This window comes from Acipenser ruthenus, unplaced genomic scaffold, assembly GCF_902713425.1.
Source record: "Acipenser ruthenus unplaced genomic scaffold, fAciRut3.2 maternal haplotype, whole genome shotgun sequence".
In the NCBI taxonomy this organism is placed as follows: Eukaryota; Metazoa; Chordata; class Actinopteri; order Acipenseriformes; family Acipenseridae; genus Acipenser; species Acipenser ruthenus.
Genome location: NW_026707855.1, coordinates 88,006 through 107,316, shown reverse-complemented (window position 1 = coordinate 107,316; position 19,311 = coordinate 88,006). Strand labels below are relative to the sequence as shown.

The window sequence follows — 19,311 nt, the reverse complement described above, 5'->3', positions numbered from 1 at the left end:
AGAGTGAAGTCAGTCCCAGATCCACTGCCACTGAAACGAGTTGGGATCCCAGTCTGAAGGGTACTTGCATAATAGATCAGGAGTTTGGGAGCTTCTCCAGGTTTCTGTTGGTACCAGGCTAGCCAGTTGCCATCGCTATCGCTGTACACTGCGCTGCTGGTTTTACAGCTCAGAGCTACTGTGTCTCCTGGGAGAACAGATTTCACTGCTGGAGTCTGAGTCACAGTAATCTGTCCACTGGATTCTGTAAATAATAAATATTGTGGAAAAGTATAATAAACAAGTGAATTGAATTATGAAAATACATATTAAATGTCAACCCTTTTTCAGTTACTCCTGTTGTATTTGAACACTTATACTGTATATTAAGAAATGTCCCACAAATAGATTTTTAAAGTGTTTTTCTAAATAATTCTTACCCTGAGTGCAGATGACAAGTGCCCAGATGAAGATGCTGATAAAAGTCATTGTTGTTGTGGATTCTGTTGCCATGAAGGGCAGCTCTCAATCATGAAGTGTTAAACTCACAGGGCTATAAACACTCCCAGAGCACTGAAGCATGTGCTGCCAATGCAAAGTGTCTTTTCTATGCAAATTGTCTTCCTTGGCACAGCAGCCACTTCTAGCCAAGCAGTGCTCTTAAGTTTAAACTCATTTTCAGATGATGCAGTTTCTTTGCCATTCTATAAAAAACCTAAAGTTTCCTCTTGCAGGCAAAAAGAAAAAAGAAATAGCTTATAGTTTTCTTTGTGTTGAGTTTGTACAAACACAGCTATTTCTCTCTCTTCTTCCTTCTCTCAATCAATTCATCTTAGCCACAGCTGTGATTATGTAGCTTTGTTACACAGTATAAATAATTATTCATTGTAAAATATTAAAATCAGAGCTGCAAGTTAACAGATCCATCATAAACTTTATGAAATCAAATCCATTCAAGAAGCAAACATTTAGATTTTGCACATTGCTAATGTTGAGTGAAAAGTTTCCAGTTTTTTTTCCTGTGGACCCCCTGGACTGTCTCTGAGGACCCCAGGTTAAGAACCACTGCTCTGGATTAAGAGCATCATTTTATTACTCTCTCTCTCCCTCTTGTGGTCACAAGGGTGTAGTGCAGTCTGTGCTGCTAAAGATTCTCATACCATAAGAGGCTCAGCTGTCTCAACATGTGGATATTTGAAATAAAGTAAAGAACATGAAAATTCCTCTAAAATATGTATTTAATTCCGTGTTTTAATTGGCTGATCCTCTGTTTTTCTTTTATCTAGATTAAAGTTGGAAAATGCTTCCAGTACCTGCAGCAGAAAGAATGCGTGCATATCATGCAAGGATGTTAGAAGAGAAAAGAGTAGGGATGTGTGGGAGGGTGCGGGTATTCACTGACACGGGAGACAGAAATGGTATTTGATAACACCACACAGGTGCTCAGTTTTATTATTTTTCTTTCGTTCTCTGGTGCACTGATTTCTTTGAGCCCGTAGAGGGCGCTTGTGGTCCGTGGTCTGGCTACCAGCTATGGTATCCAGAACCAACGGAGAATACCACGGCAGGGTACTCAGGTACAGTCCGGCACTCGCAGGTGCTCACAAATTATAAAAAACGAAAAGGCAAAAAGAAACAGGGAAAATAAAACACAGTAAGGAAAAACTACAAAATAAATGTGCTGCACTTCGCAGCGTGAATCTCCCCAGTTGCCGCTACCCGTACGACCCGGGACTCCGTCCTACACTCTGCTGTCTCCAACTCACACACGTTACTGGGGCTGCCCAACGATCCCCCACTTTTCCCTTTCTTTCTTTAAAAGTATTTTCTTTCCGGGCTTGTGTTAGCCTCCCGTCCCTCAGTATTCAAAACGAGACCGCTGTTCTCGCAGTTCCAGTTTAAAGGGGCGGATCTGAGGAAACAACCGAGTGTTACTTTATAGGTTAACAATCCCATTAAAGTCCGCCTCCCAGCCACTCAGAGAGGGGAAAAGCACACACACCCTCTTTCCCACCTCTCCGTGTCACTGCCATGACTGGCAGGCAGACCCCACGGGACTGCCGCCCTCTTCCTGCAGCATCGTGCATACGTCAGACGGCCAGTCCAGGTCTCTCCCTGTTACAGGATGAAACAGAGGAACAGACAGCAGCAGAAAGCATGCAAGTGGAGTATAGGGAGGAAGAAAGGGGAAGCAGAAAAGAGCAAAGAAACAATGAGAAAGTATAGGAGAAATCTTTCAAAATGACATGAACCAGAACCACAACTTAATGAGAATCATTTGACAAACTCATCGTCAAAAGTTCTCTTTTCAGCTCAGTCACTAGGGAAGGCAGTAAGTGGAGTAAACTGGGCACTTCCAAAGAGCCCCAGGAAGAAAAGTGTCGTGGGAAAGAAACTGGCAATTCAATTATGAGTAAGGATGTTCCATGCAAAACCTATAAATAAATACATACATAAGTGAATAAATATTGAAATGAATACTTTCATGAATTAATTATTATATACACGGTTCTGGTGTGACGGATCGCTGCAATTGGATTTCTCGTTTGAAAGTCTCCCAGCTGTGCTTACACCACGTGACTGCTGTCTCCACATAAGGAAGACACTCCATGTGAGATTCTAGAGCTCCTTGCTCTGAGACTTTCTCTTGGAGTCGAAAGCAGTTCAATCAAGCTGGAAAGTTTGTTTCCCCCTCAGCTGCCATGGTAACGGACGACACGTCCTCGTGTAGTGCGTGAGGTAAAACAATGGCAGCGTCACCCTCATCATCAGCAGTCATCGTTAACAAGGCCAGCAGGGGGCATTAAAGGCACAGTCTGCACAGCGTGGTACATTTCCTGTTGTGTGTTATTCCTTTTATATATATAGTATATTTGATTTAATTGTACTTTGTTTTTAAAAGCAGTGGTGCATTTTGTCTCGCCCTGTGGAATAACAGCGGTGTATGTGGTACATTGAGATCTTAATATTGTATGGCTGCTCCCTTTGTATGGAGGATATTCTACGTCAAAATTATAATAAATAAATAAATAATTGAACAAATAAATAAATGTCTGTGAGAGTATTCATTTATGTCGCTATATATTCATTTATGGGTCTATTCAAACTATAGTGTTTAGAATACTGGGTATGAGGAACCTTTTGTTAACAATGGGAGATATGGGCTGACTGGGGAGGTAATTGCTGCCTATTTCAGTTGTGTTATTACTGTTCTGTTATTACATTATGGACAGCAGTGGTGCGCTGGCTCCCTCTTGTGGTCAGTGTGAATGATGGCAGTGTGTGCAACTTGGCAGGGCACTGATGCCTGTTTCCAGGCTATACAAACACAGAGAGGGATTCAATCAAACACTAAATTCACAGTTTAATAGAAAAGAGGATTAGTTCTATTTGTATATGTGTTCTAAGCGCTGCACTTCTGTTTCAATAAGTGTCACAGACATTTCTATGAGATCTGAGCTGTGAACACAGGTGGGACTTGATAGGGTTGGGTGACTCACAGTACAGTTAGATTATCCTTCCTGTAGTTTTATGTTTAGCCTCTCAGTGCTTTCCTGCTCTCTAGGAGGGGCATTAGAAATCTGCCTGTTCAGAATGAACTGGCCCATAAGTGTTGAGACATGTGTGCCAGGGAGCTGCTGCACACATAAGGAATGAAGGAGACCAGGTGGGTAACAAGGATGACACAGGAGGCAAGACAATGAAGAATAAACTGCCTTCAATAACACTGATGTGCTGCTCCTTAATAAAAAATAAGAATTCGCTCAGAAATGTATGAATTGCTTATTTTTTTTATTTTTATTTCAATTTAAATATATTATTTTTTTATTATAATAGGTTATAACTTGAGGTATATCAATATTAACATTTTTTTCAGTAATTAAGAATAAAGTGTAAAATTCTATTTGAAAAGAAGACATGGTTTGTTCATTGTAATTAACAGTAATTTGTGTCTTGATTTTCATCTTAACAATATGTTAAAGTTCAATGTTATTCATTTATGTATTAATATTAGTTTTGAAAATACATTAAAACACATCAGATTGACACAATGAAAAATATCCAGCTGGACTCCACAGAGTCAGACAGTGTAACTACACATCACTGCAATACTGGGCTTTGCTGTTTGCTGGACTTCTTTTTTAATATGTTGTCCAGTGGATCATAAATAAATCAATCTCAATATGCATACAGTTCAATTGTTTTAAAAAATAAACATCATTCTGTTTGTATATAGAATGTGTTGCTGATGAAGTGGAATCATTAAAAGAGTAAAATGAAGAAAGTAAATAATACAATTTGAAGTTAAATATGCAATTTATTTATTTATATACATTTACAGAAAGAGAAGGAAAATGTTTGCTTTACTTTATTTTCAGCTTGTATTTAAGTATCAGAAAATGAACAATGTTCACCTGCAGTCCTGCTGAGGGAGGTTTTTGTACGGGTGTATAGCACTGTGTGAACACATCTCTACTGCTGGGGTATTGTCCATCACTGTGAGCAGCTCCTTCCTCCAGACACAGACCACACTGTAGTGTTTAGATGACTGGGTGTCAGGAGCCTTGTGTTATCAATGGGAGAACTGGACTGACTGGGCTGGTACTGTGTTATCACATTATGGACAGCAGTGGCGCTCTGGCTCCCTCTTGTGGTTAGTGTTAATATTTGCTTGTTTAAAATTTCTTCCAGATCTTGCAGCCTATTGCTTCCACCTGCTCTCGACTGGTCGGTAAAGAGAATTCATTCATTGAAGACAAAAGTATGAAAACTGAAATCCGAATCTTGGAGACTCTGCACATGATGATATCCATATATCTTCAGCTAGTAACAGATCAGTTACACAGTGTGCACAATATAGAAATAAACAGCCAATTTTAAACTATCTGTGTAATAGTCAATTTTATGTTTTTGGAAGCACATTAACTACTGTAATTACTATGACAACAAAAAATACTGTTACGGATACATACCATATTATCGGTAGATGAGTAGTGATGCTTTACAAAAATATCTAATGGAAGCTATAGTGCTGCTGACAGTAGTAATTTCATGCATCTTCAGCCTGGACTCCACTGATGGTCAGCATGAAGTTTGTTCTTGACCTGCTGTCAGTGAATGAAGCTGGAGCTCCACAGACTCGGCTATTCAGTGAAGAGAAGAGGAGTTTAGGAGCTCCTCCGGGTTTCTGCAGATACCAGGCTAGACTGCTAGTAAAACCAGAGCTACTGGATCTGCAGTTCAGAGTGACACTCCCTCCTATAGAGACAGACTCCACTGTGGGACTGAGTCAGGACAATCTGACCGCTGGATTCTGAAAATAAAAACACAGAACATCAACCCACCGAGTCAACAGCCTCGTCCATTAACTGCATTCCACTGTGTGCTGAGGAAGCGCTGATATAAATAATAATTCATAATAATGAGGATTTCTTACCATGAGCAAAGAGTGCCAGTGTGTAGAGGAGGAGCCCCCGTGAAGCCATGTTCTCTGTGTGTCTCAGTGACTGTGAAAGGGCTGAACTGTCAGCTTTAAAAACCCTGAGCAATGGAGCAGTGCAGTTATTCTAGCTGTTGTGTAGAGCAGTGAGGCAGGCACAGATATGCAAAGCACTTTCCTTTATACAAATCCTGTCCCAGGCAGTTAGATGAGATCTGAGCCGTGAGCACCAGTGGGGCTTCATAGGGTTGGGCCACTTTTACTGTTTTCTTCTATTTTTCCCCCAGTCAAAGCTCTCAGTACATCACTGCTGTCTAATCTGTGTGTCTGTCTAAACTGACAATAATGTTTGTGTTTGTGTCATTATTTCAATCCTATTGAGAATTAAAGGGTATGTAGTGCCCTAACCCTAACCCTAGTGTTATACCTTCCCATGTGTTGTTGCTGCTGTACAAGTAATGAACCTGTCATTTTTCTTTTCATTGTTCTCATTTTGACAGATTCTTACTCTTCTAAATGGAACATCTACTTCACTGTCTTTCACAGGCTTTTCCAAGATGTACCTTGAACTGCTACGAGTGCGTTTTCATGATTTCAATCATGCTAATATTTAACAAGCCAGGGGAAAAGGTAGAAAACTCATGTATTGATTTCTTTATTGATTAATTGATTGATGTGTGTGAAAGGGTGCACACAGTGACTGATCACACTCCATTGCCATGGCAATCCCAGCTCACTGAGAAACACATGGCTCTTGTATTGACATGTTGTTTTGAGAAAGATTGGAACAAACCAGCTTTCTTTCATTTGGAATGATACTGAATTAGTGTGGAGTCTGTGATGTAGGTAATTCAAGTGAATATTCTGAATGTGTTCAAAATATACATGACATGTGACAGTGATATGAATGAAGAATTGTACATTTCAGTCAATACATTTTTATTTGTATTCACATTTCACCTATTATATACACACACATAATCAGTGATCAGAATATTCTCTCATCTAAAACGGCATCAATGTCAATATCTTAACTGTCAAGAGGATGTATGCGGCCTCGCAAGATATGCTGACGCCGAAAAACTAAAATCAGCATGAAAGAGAAGCAGCAACAGCTGCTGAGCCGCCTGGAAATGTGATTCTACGAATAGATTACACCCACTCAAAGGTATGGATACATTTTAAACAACAACTAAGCCTTGTGTTAGAACTATCTTACCTGGTGCAACTAGTGTCAATGTAGTAATGTGTTAAATTAAAGTTAGTAAGACTTACACTATAACTAAGCTAAGTAAGAACTTACACACAGCTGGTGCAACCCAGCCCAGGATTCATGGACATCTTCATATGAGAATCAGATATGAAAAACATGAGTTACATTTTTACAATTCTTGGAATAACTGAATGATGTTTCAGAATTTAGAATAGATGGTATCATCACTACATTACTAGATGACCATGTAGTCACAACAAAATCAGTTTGTTTAAATAGACTAATATTGAATCCATACCTACATGTAACTGTGTGTTGTTATTGAGCTCAGTGTGTTAGTGTGCAGTTGAGCTCCTCCACAGGCCGTGTCCCGTTTCATTGCCTTCACCCTCAGCACCTGCAGTAGGTCCCAGCTGCAGCAGTGCAGTTGCTGTGCAGTCCTGCTGAGGGAGGTTTTTGTACGGGTTTGTAGCACTGTGTGAACACATAGCCACTGTGTGCACTCTGACAGTAGTAATCTCCTGCATCTTCAGCCTGGACTCCACTGATGGTCAGAGTGAAGTCAGTCCCAGATCCACTGCCACTGAAACGAGTTGGGATCCCAGACTGAAGGGTACTTGCATAATAGATCAGGAGTTTGGGAGCTTCTCCAGGTTTCTGTTGGTACCAGGCTAGTTCGTTGTTATCGTACACTGCGCTGCTGACTTTACAGCTCAGAGCGACTGTGTCTCCAGGGAGAACAGATTTCACTGCTGGAGTCTGAGTCACAGTATACTGTCCACTGGATTCTGAAAATAATATATAATGTGGAAAATTATAATAAACAAGTGAATTGAATTATGAAAACACATAATAAATGTCAAGCCTTTTTCACTCCTGTTTAATTTGAACACTTAAATTGTATATTAAGAAATGTCCCATAAATAGTGTTTTTCTAAATGATTCTTACCCTGAGTGCAGATGACAAGTGCCCAGATGAAGATACTGATCAAAGTCATTGTTGTTGTGGATTCTGTTGCCATGAAGGGCAGCTCTCAATCATGAAGTGTTAAACTCATAGGGCTATAAACACTCCCAGAGCACTGAAGCATGTGCTGCCAATGCAAAGTGTCTTTTCTATGCAAATTGTCTTCCTTGGCACAGCAGCCACTTCTAGCCAAGCAGTGCTCTTATGTTTAAACTCATTTTCAGCTGATGCAGTTTTTTTATCATTCAGAGAAAAAAACAAAAAAGTTTTCTCTTGCAGGCATAGTTTTGTTTGTGTTGAGTTTGAACAAACACAGCTATTTCTCTCTCTTCTCCCTTCTCTCAAACAATTAATCTTAGCCACATCTGTGATTATGTAGCTTTGTTACACAGTATAAATAACACTGTGTAACAATTTTTTATTTTTTTTTGTTCCTGGGTAGTAAGTGTTATTTCCTAATTGCTTATGCCTCAAAAGTATAGAAAATGGCTATTATTCCCCACAAACTTTGCTTTTGTGACCAGGACAGTGATATTTTGAAATTTACCTATTTTCCAGAACATTCCTGATAGATTCAGTGCTGAGTAAACTTGGAGTAACTTCTAGAACTTTCTAGGACTTTCCAGTAATATAAATAGTAGTATAAATACAGGGACCTTAAGCCCACCAGTTCAGTTTAGTTCCAGCTGCCTAAGTGGATACATATCTGCATTTTTCTGAGATGGCATCAAGAGGCTGCAAGCATCCGGCAGACGCATTTTGCTATGTCTGCGGCCAATTTATCGAGACAAGAGTGAAAAAGTACTACGTGGAAGCATCTGCTAAGATGTGTGAGGCCTACAAGGCATATTTATGTTATAAAATTTGTTACAATTTTTAAAATTGTAGAAGTTTTTAATTTTAAACAGTCTGTTTGAGGCAATTGGAATCGCCTGTAACCAGAATGAGTGGCGCCCCTTCATTGACAGCTCATCCAGGAGCCTCAACGCCGTGCTGCTCCATAATGGTAACAAGTACCCGTCTCTTCCCCTGGCTCACTTGGTGCACCTCAAAGAGGATTACAACAGCATCAAGACCTTGCTGGACGCTTTGAAGTATGATGAGTACGGCTGGGAGGTCATAGGAGACTTCAAAATGGTGGCATTACTGATGGGTCTCCAAGGCGGTTTTACCAAGTTTCCCTGCTATCTTTGCCTTTGGGACAGCAGGGACAACAAGGTGCACTACCACAGGTGGGACTGGACACAGCGGACCGAGTTCTCTGTGTGGAGGAACAACGTCAAGTGGGAGCCACTGGTGGAACCCCGGAAGTTGATGATGCCACCACTGCACATCAAATTGGGCCTTATGAAACAATTTGTCAGAGCTCTAGATAAGGAGTCGGCAGCCTTCAAGTACCTTCAAGACTTCTTCCCTAAGCTGTCTGAGGCAAAGGTCAAAGCCGGTGTCTTCGTCGGACCACAGATAAAGAAGATCCTGGAGTGCAATGAATTCCCCAAGAAGCTCACTAGTAAGGAGAAAGCGGCTTGGAACAGCTTTGTCGCAGTGGTTCGGGGCTTCCTGGGCAATCACAAGGCCGAAAACTATGTGGAGCTGATTGAGACTCTGGTGAAGAACAACGGCACAATGGGCTGTAGGATGTCCCTCAAAGTCCATATCCTTGATGCTCATCTTGATAAATTCAAGGAGAACATGGGAGCGTACTCGGAGGAGCAAGGCGAGCGCTTCCACCAGGATATACTGGACTTTGAACGTCGCTACCAAGGACAGTGTAACGAGAACATGATGGGAGACTACATTTAGGGGCTGATTCGTGAAAGTGATTTACAGTATAATCGTAAATCTTGAAAAACTACTCACTTCTAAATCTTTTGTAGTCATTTTTGTATTACTTTAGTATAAATACATGTTAATTTGGATTCATATGTTGTTTTTTTCTGACTTTATGTGAACGAAAAGACACAAAATCATCTGTTTTCTCATTGGAAATAGGTAAATTTTAAAATATCACTGTCCTGGTCACAAAAGCAAAGTTTGTGGGGAATAATAGCCATTTTCTATACTTTTGAGGCATAAGCAATTAGGAAATAACACTTACTACCCAGGAACAGAAATTGTGTTACATAGTGTTATGGAGAGCAGTGGTGCTCTGTCTCCCTCTTGTGGTCAGTGTTAATATCTGCAGTCTGTGCTGCTTCTAAGAGCTCTGTTTGATGTTTCTGACACGTCTCCAGGCTCCTGCTTCATCTGATTGCCACTCTAACACTCCAGTGTCCTGTGCAGTGTCCAATCCCACATGTCATTTAGAAACAGTGAGACACTGATCCAGTGTGGGGAGTGGCAGTGCTCTGATAAAGGCTTGTGTGCCACTGGGCACTGTTCAACAGGGCTGGTGTGGATTCTACAGGAGAGAGGGAGGCAGAGAGAAGCAGACAGCAGGAATACACACAGGCTCCTTCTTACTGCACTGGGGAGGGGCTGGAGGAGAGAGGGGGCTGGGGGCAGTCTGGTTGTTAGTGGTGCTCTGGCTCCCTCGTGTGGTCAGTATTAATATCTGCACTGTGTTTCTCGGAGGTCACATTAATGAGTGCACTTTATTCACTTGAACACAGAGCAGCTCCTGTGTTAGCTGTCACTGAATCTCTTTATTCCATGATTTGCTGTATTGAGCTGGAGGCTCAGAGAGTGTTTCCTCTTTCCTATCAGCTGTGTGTTTTGTGTTTAAACCTCAGACAACTCTGGATATTTACTGTCACATCACCTCCCCAAATTTCACTTTCTTATTAAAATGTAGTCTTATTCCTGTGTTATTACATTATGGGCAGCAGTGGTGCTCTGGCTCCCTCGTGTGGTCAGTGCTAATAACTGCAGTATGTCCTCTGCACTTTATTCACTGAACACAGACCAGCTCCTGTTTCCAAATTACACTTTGTCATTAAAATGCTGCTTTTATCATCAAGATATTTGGGCTACCTTTCCTGTGAAAATAGATTGATTATGAGGTGCATAATCCATATTTTATTATATAAGAAAACAGGGAAATTACTCAATATAATGTTTTATTTGCTGTGATTGTACAATGCCCCAATTAGCTCACATCTAGAATACTGTGTGCAGTTTTGGTCACCTCACTACAGAACAGATATTATTGCACTGGAGAAGGTGCAGAGAAGGGCAACAAGGCTTATCCCAGGACTAAGTGACATGACCTACGAGGACAGGCTAAAAGAATGAAATCTCTTCAGCCTTGAAAAAGGAAGAGAACAAGGGGACTTGATTGAAGTCTATAAAATCCTACCTGGTCTGGACAAAGTGAACCCAAGACACTGCTTCAAATTGAACACAACTGCATTGGGCATTAGTGCTGGGAGTTACTTTAACTCTCTATAAAACAAGATCAAGACAATCCTATCTGAACATTATTATTATTATTATTATTATTATTATTATTATTATTATTATTATTATTATTATTTTTTTTTTTTTTTTATTTCTTAACAGACACCCTTATCCAGGGTGACTTACAGTCGTAAACAAAAATACATTTCAAGAATCACAGTGCAAGTATTAATACAATTAAGAGCAAGATAAAATACAATGACTTCGGTTCTAGCAAGTACAAGAATATGACAAAATACGATTCAATAACGGAGCAGATAACAGTGTCAGTGATAGTTACATCAGGATATAATTAAAAACAAAATACTACAGATTAAATAACACTTGGGACAGATTACACTACTCTAAAGTACAAGATTAAATGCAATAAAATAGGGAGCAGATAAGAGCAAGTAAAGCACATTAAGTTAGAGTGATAAGTGTCCAGAAGGAAAAGAGGAGTTCTACAGGTGCTGTCTGAAGAGGTGAGTCTTAAGGAGGCGCCGGAATGTGGTCAGGGACTGGGCAGTCCTGACATCTGTAGGAAGGTCATTCCAACACTGCGGAGCGAGGGTGGAGAAGGAGCGTGCTCTGGAGGCAGGGGGCATAGAGGAGGTAGAGCCAGTCTTCTAGTGCAGGAGGAGTGGAGAGGTCAATTGGGGGTGTAGGGAGAGATGAGGGTCTGGAGGTAGCTGGGTGCAGTCTGGTCAAGGCATCTGTAGGTGACTACAAGAGTCTTGAACTGGATGCGAGCGGTGATCGGGAGCCAGTGGAGTGAGCGGAGTAGTGGAGTTGCATGGGAGAAGCGAGGCAGAGGGAACACCAGGCGAGCAGCTGAGTTCTGGATGAGCTGGAGCTGATGGGTCGCGGGTGCAGGGAGGCCAGCCAGGAGGGAGTTGCAGTAGTCTAGGCGGGAGAGTACCAAGGCCTGGACCAGGAGCTGGGTGGTGTAGTTGGTGAGGAAGGGTCGGATTCTTCATATGTTTTATTTAGCAGACACCTTTATCCAAGGCGACTTACAGAGACTAGGGTGTGTGAACTATGCATCAGCTGCAGAGTCACTTACAACTACGTCTCACCCGAAAGACAGAGCACAAGGAGGTTAAGTGACTTGCTCAGGGTCACACAATGAGTCAGTGGCTGGGGTGGGATTTGACCAGGGGACCACATGGTTATAAGCCCATTTATTTAACGACTGGACCACACAGCCTCCAGAGCCACACCCTTCAGAGCCACACCCGTCCCCTGCAAGAACATAAGAAAATAAGAACATAAGAAAGTTTACAAATGAGAGGAGGCCATTCAGCCCATCTTGCTCGTTTGGTTGTTAGTAGCTTATTGATCCCAGAATATCATCAAGCAGCTTCTTGAAGGATCCCAGGGTAGTGTAGTTGGTGAGGAAGGGTCGGATTCTTCATATGTTTCTCAGAAAGAATCGGCAAGTGCGTGCCGGAGTGGAGATGTGCTGCGAATACGGGAGGAGGGGAGTGATAGAGGCTTGTTTGGAGGCAGAGGAAAAGAGACCAGAAAGGAGAGAGGTGTTGAGAAGGGAGGAGATGAAGGGAAGTATAGCAGGAGCAGCAGCTTGAAAGAGGTGAGTGGGGAGGGGGTCCAGGGCACACGTGGTGGGTTTGTGACCCTGGAGCAGGGAGGAGAGGTCAGAGTCTGAGAGGGGAGAGAAGGTGGAGAAGGAGGGCTAGTTAGTAGGGGATGTAGTGGGTGTAGGGTTTGGAGCAGGAGGGGGTGCGGGGGAGAGAGAGGTGTTAAAGAGTTTGCGGATATCTGAGATTTTAAAAGAGAATAAAGAGGCAAAGTCATCAGAGGAGATAGAGGAGGGAGGAGGAAGGGTGGAGGGTTTAGGAAGGAGGAGAAGGTAGAGAATAGTTTACGTGTGTTGTTAGTGGAGGCTTGGAATACAGATTGGAAATAAGTACATTTAGCAGAGGAGAGAGTAGAGGAGAAGGAGGAGAGGAGAGTGCGGTAGAGGTCTAGGGCAGCAGGGAGTTTGGTTCTCTTCCATTTCTTTTCAGCAGATCGCAGTGTGATTCTTGCCGAGCGGAGCGCAGAGGAGAGCCAGGGATGGGGAGGGGAGGGACGAGCAGGTCGGGAGGTGAGGGGACAGAGGGAGTCGAGGGAGGAGGTGAGGGAGGAGAAGAGGGTGGAGGTAGTAGAGTTTACAGGGAGTTGTGAGAAGGAGTCAATAGGAGTGAGGTGAGAGAGAGCAGTGGAGGCAAGGACAAGGGGAGAGAGAGCGGAGGGTACGACGAGAGGTGACAGTGGGGGTAGGAGGAGCAGGGAGAGAGGGGAGAGACAGAGGAAAAGAGATGAAATAGTGATCAGAGAGGTCCAGGGGGTCACAGAGAGGGTGAGGGGCAGCAGGCCCTGGAGAAGGTGAGGTCCAGTTGACGGCCAGCTTTGTGGGTGGGGGGGGGGGTGGAGAGAGACAAAAGTCGAAGGAGTGAAGGAGAGGGAGGAATCCGGCAGAGTGGCTGGGGTTGGAGAGATGGATATTGAAGTCACCTAACAGGACAGTTGGGGCAGACAGAGAGGGGAGGGAGGATAGTAGATAGTCGAGTTCATCTAGAAAGTGAGCGAGAGGCCCAGGGGGACAGTACAGTACAATTAGCAGGAGTTGACAGGGAGAGGTTAGTTGGACTGCATGAAATTCAAAGGTGTTAACAGAGAGTGAAGAGAGGTCGGAGGGGACAGAAAAGAGTAAGAAGGGAGAGAGGAGAAGACCAATCCCACCTCCCTATCCACTGAGATGCAGAGTATTGGACAGGACGTAGAGAGAGGACAGGGCAGCAGGAGTTACAGTGTTATCAGGGGACAGCCAGGTTTCAGTGAGAGCAAAGAAATCGAGCGAGAGGTGGGAGGCAAAGGCAGTTATGAAATCAGCTTTGTTGGCAGAAGAGTGACAGTTCCAGAGTGCACCAGAGAGTGTGTGGGAGGGGAGGAGAGGCAGAGGGATGAGGTTAGAGGGGTTGGAGGAGCAGCGGCGGAGAGAGGGCAGAGGACGAGGACGAGAGGACAGAACAGGGATGTGAGAGACAGTCATAGCAGGACAAGCAAGACAAATAGGTACAGTGGGAGCGGTGGGGTGGAGGGTATAGACCTGACTAGTAGATGGCATCTTCCAGAGCGCTGTTAGGTTCGGATCTATTCGAACAGCGTCTCGAGGCAGGCCTCCCCTCGCCGGACTCCCACAGCTAGACTCCCGGCTCTTTTGTTGAGGCTCTTCTGTTTCCTGGCGCTTCTTGCTGGCGTGGAAATAGGCTCCATAATATATATATATATATATATATATATATATATATATATATATATATATATATATATATAACAACTGCGTGGCAAAAGAACCAACTAAACTGTGTGGAAACCAATCAAATAGCAAATCAACTTCTAATCAATTTAACCACTCACGTGGTACTAATCACACACTAACTCAGCTAATTCAATCACCACCTTACAATGTTACCAAATGTAGTTAGTTTAAAATTACTTGAAGCAGGAGCTTACCTATCTGCCTCGGTCCCTGGTTCCTGTAGACTAAATACATGTAATTAGATTTTTGTATTGAGGCAGGGAGGTTGCAGTTGTTTCTAAGCGACAATGAATCTGGAATAACATTCTTAGGGTTCGTGTCATACGACTTTGTGTCATCAAAGCTGTTTCTGGTGACATTCAGTGGATTATATTTGAAATATTTGGTTCTGTCGTTCAGCATTTTCAGAGGACAAATTAATAGCTCAGTTGGTTAGAGTGAATGAAACGTCCACCAGTCAGCCTGGCTAGCTCAGTCGGTAGAGCATGAGACTCTTAATCTCTGGGTCGTGGGTTCGAGCCCCACGTTCGGTGTCCTTTTTAAATACAAATTATAGATGTTTCTTCGAGGCAACGGAGCAATGTCTGATTCTGTTCACATTGTATACAGTATTGCAACAAAATTAGTTATTGGTCACTGTCATATAGCAATTGCTATTGTAAAACGCATGCATCGTTTATAGCTATAACGATATTGAAATAAATAATCTTACTTTTTTGGGTTGGCTTCAATCCGTCTCTTTTTTTACAATTGTCATTACATCTTTTATGGAGCAACAGTTGGTATGTGCGTAATAAATCCAGTCGGGTCTTGATACAATAGACAACCCTAGACTGTGCTGAAATAAATAATGTGGTTTTCTACTGTAACAAGCGCAGCTTGTCAGGATTCTGTTATGGTGTTTCCGAGCTGTTGAAATTTTCTCATAATACACAGGTTTACTGGATTGACAAAAAGGCATGCCAAAAAAGAATGCTATCTCGAAACACTAGCTTTGTCAAGTCGAATTAGCACAGTTGGCAGTTGGCAATAGCAAGACTGTTTTTATTTTGAACTAACAAACAGAGCATATTTTTTTCTTCAGTGTAAATGTAAGAAATAACAACTTATCAGAGTGCCATTTTCTAATGTGATTAAGAAATGCAAAAACCATCGTCCCTGGGTGGACTTGAACCACCAACCTTTCAGTTAACAGCCGAACGCGCTAACCGATTGCGCCACAGAGACCAAACTGTTAAACCTCCACAGCATACGGTAGGGATCATCCTAGCATGTTAAACGAGGGCATTTCTCATGTAAGCTACTTCCACTAATAGATCGTTTATACTGTTCTCAATGGTCCGCATCCCAGCCTGAGACCACGATCCAGTGGCCGACGGAGATGTTTTTCAAAGTAATATGTTATTTGGAATATTAAAACAATCAAGTTAAATAACATGTTTTGACAAAATATTTTTCAATTACTTTAACAAGTAGTCTGTTTACAACAAAAATGCAATCTGTGTTAGGAACACTATTTTAGTCTGATTTAAAATGGAAATTAAAATGGTATTGAGTGCTGACAAGAGTTTGGTATCAGCTGTTGATTTCCTTGAAACAATCTTTTATAGTAAAATGAACACAAGTATTCCTTTTAAAAATAAGTAAAACTGAACTGTCAGAAGTGAAATTTGAACTCACACCTCCATTCGGAGACCAGAACACACAATTCTTTGGAAAAACAGAGTCCTTGCACCTGGTGCCTTAGACCACTTGGCCAGCCTGACAAGCGGCGCTTATCACACTAGAAAACAGCGTTATTTATTTCAGCACAGACTAGGGTTGTCTATTGTATCAAGGCCCGATTGGGTTTATTACGCACATACCTACTGTTGCTCCATGAGTGATGTAATGACTACAGTAAAAAAAGAAATGGATTGAAGCCAACCCAAAAAAGTAAGATTATTTATTTCAATATCGTTATAGCTATAAACGATGCACGCATTTTACAATAGCAATTGCTATATGACAATGACCAATAAGTAATTGTGTTGCAATGCTGTATACAATGTGAACAGAATCAGACATTGCTCCGTTGCCTCGAAGAAACATTTGTATTTAAAAAGGACACCCAACGTGGGGCTCGAACCCACGACCCTGATATTAACAGTCTCATGCTCTACCAACTGAGCTGGCCAGGCTGACTGATGGAAGAGTCTTTCACACTAACCAACTGAGCTATTAATTTGTCATCTTATTTGAGAAAATACTGAACGACAGAACCAAAGATTCTAAATATAATCCACTGAACGTCACCAGAAACAGCTTTGATGAGACAAAGTCATATGACACGAACCCTAAGAATGTTATTCCAGATTCATTGTCGCTTAGAAACAACTGCAGCCTCCCTGCTTCAATACAAATAAAACCAATACAAAAATCGAATTACATGTATTTAAAAATAAATGGTCTCATCCATCTGGAAAGATTGGTTCTGCATTTATACAGTATCAACCTTAATCTGAGTTGAGATGCACCCAACCTGTGGAGGATTTTAAATGTGAGGGGATGTGAATAGAGTCAAATACATTTGCATCATTCTATATATATTCATATTTCAAGTAACTGTAGCTTTATTATCATAATGAAAACACATTACACATGACCATAGTTCTGTAACAAAATGACAATAACAAAAACATTCCCATAACAAGAGTCGAACCCTTGCCGCCTGGGTGAAAACCTGGAATCTTAACCGCTAGACCATACGGGATACTGAGTAGCAAAATCATGGACATGCAACAGTAGCTAGTATACAGTACAATGATTGGTAAAAACCACAAAACATATTTCATTACAAACATGTTACAAATGAAAGCAAACTTCAAACCATTTATATTTTCAATTAACACAAACTCTTCAGAATATTCTCAATTAACACAAACTCTTCAATTGCTAAAAAAAATAAAAAATCTCCCTTTGTGATTCTCGGAAGGCATACAATGGAGGGCACACTGCAGTTTTTCAGTCTGGGGAATATTACAAATTAGCAGACTGCTTTAAAATACACATGCAGGGTGGGCGTCTCTGTTACAAAGAATTGTCACACTTTGTATTTATCTCCATAATGCGCCGGGACAAAATACACAGATACATTAAATCTATTTGGAGAATGCGGGCATCGATCCCACTACTTCTCGCATGCTAAGCGAGCGCTCTACCATTTGAGCTAATTCCCCTTGAATTGTGCCAGCGATTCTCATAGGCTACATCGCAGCTTGATGCGAGCAATTGGACTCAAACAGCTGCAGGAAGGTTCTCTGTCTCCAGTGTTGGAACTGTTAGATCATGAAACCCTTCGGTGTCAGCAAATCCCTCATCTTCCTCCAATTCAATAGATAGATCAGAGCCAGCCTCCAACCTCTCAATCAAGGCACCGTCGTCATGGAGAACTGATTGTACAAATACTCCACACCAATTAGTTCCCCTGCAAAAAAAAAAAAAAAATTGTGTATTTGTAATTAAGAAATGCAGCTACCTTATAATTATTTGTGAACGATTATAATAATCAAACACTGCTACCAACTCCTGTGTGGAATTTCAGAGAAAATTGCGCTATTGATTTAGAAGCTTTATTCCTATATTTTTAATGGTAATACTGACAATCCTTTAACAAGTTCACTGTACCTGTGTATTTGCATGGTCCAGTATAAGAAGGTACGATTTTTCTGGCGTTCTTGGTTGCTCAGTTCAGCACCAGTCATCAGAGCTGAAAAACAACAGCAATAGGTACCTGGTATGGTAACTGGACCACATATCATTTATATCAACTGACTGTTTTCCGCCAAATATAATAATGCCAGTATTTTATATGTGTATACTAAAACATTCATTATATAGCACCCAAGTTCAAATCACACCATAAGTTATAAAAATGCTTTCTAAAACATAATGAAATTAGCACTGAAAGGGAGACCTATAAAGTAGTTATAATGTGAAGATCATTATTTTTATAAGCATTGATTCAAATTCGAACTTATATGGTTGAACCTTCTGGGGCGATACCAGCTTATGGATCACGTTGTATCAGTCAGACTGAGCTGCCATCAGCCTTTCTTCTAAACAGGACTTCCATCTGAACCTGAAAAAAGAGCATTTGTGACAAAATAGCAAGGTTGCAGTTAAACAAAAAACTTCAATTAAATAAATAGCCTAAACACAAAATAGTCACAATGGCCAAATAAAAGGTTTCTACACAAAACAACAAGAAATCAAAAACGGGTTCACTGGGTAAAACAAATAAACACTACTATACAATGAGAAAAGGGAAACATTGTTGAAAAAAGAGAGATTATTTAAAAAAAAGCATGGAGTACCCATGTTCACATTTTTTAAGCATTGCTTTCAAAACAAGATCATTTTTCAATGAAAACTAAATTAAACTTAAAAACCTAAAGTTAAATACTGTACTATAACGTTCATGGATACATAATTAAAAACAAATGATAGAAAAACACAATGTATCCTATACTATCAATGTACAATGCTCTATTCTGGTACTATAATGCAGTACCACCATGATAATACGATTGTACTTTTTATTTCTAAGAAGTATCCTGGTATCTACAGTATAATGCAACACTATACCACGCTACTGTATGGTACTATTTATTTTACCATGGTACGATTTCTGTTGTCCCGGATACATGTATTACAGTATCATTATAACGGACAAATGTACTAAATATAATTGCGCTTTGGATAAAACAGTCCCTCAAACAAGTTTCTAGCTGTCGTAAATATTACATTTTTTTAACACTCAGAACTGACACCTATTGTAAAAATGACAATCGTGTATTTTTAGTGATAATATTACAAAACATAGAGTTTACTATCCGCGCCTTTCTACAGCTGACATTTGTAATATGAACATATATAAATATTGGCATTTTTTTAATTATTGGTTACTATACGTACAGTACTAGTGATTAAAACAATACTGTAATAAAATTCTTACCTTCAGATGA

At 41.1% G+C, this 19,311-nt stretch overlaps 1 non-coding gene and 1 gene segment (V, D, J or C); both read right to left on the bottom strand.

The window, feature by feature from the left end:
* Window positions 1-6,389: 6,389 nt before the first annotated feature.
* On the bottom strand, window positions 6,390-7,657 carry LOC131728447 (Ig kappa chain V region K29-213-like). The segment is given in 2 exon segments: window positions 6,390-7,420; window positions 7,582-7,657. Coding segments are annotated over 2 exon segments (471 nt in total).
* A 7,801-nt stretch (window positions 7,658-15,458) lies between these two features.
* trnan-guu (transfer RNA asparagine (anticodon GUU)) lies at window positions 15,459-15,532 on the bottom strand. Its single transcript has one exon. It is a non-coding gene; the product is annotated as a tRNA-Asn (tRNA).
* Between the last annotated feature and the right edge of the window lie 3,779 nt (window positions 15,533-19,311).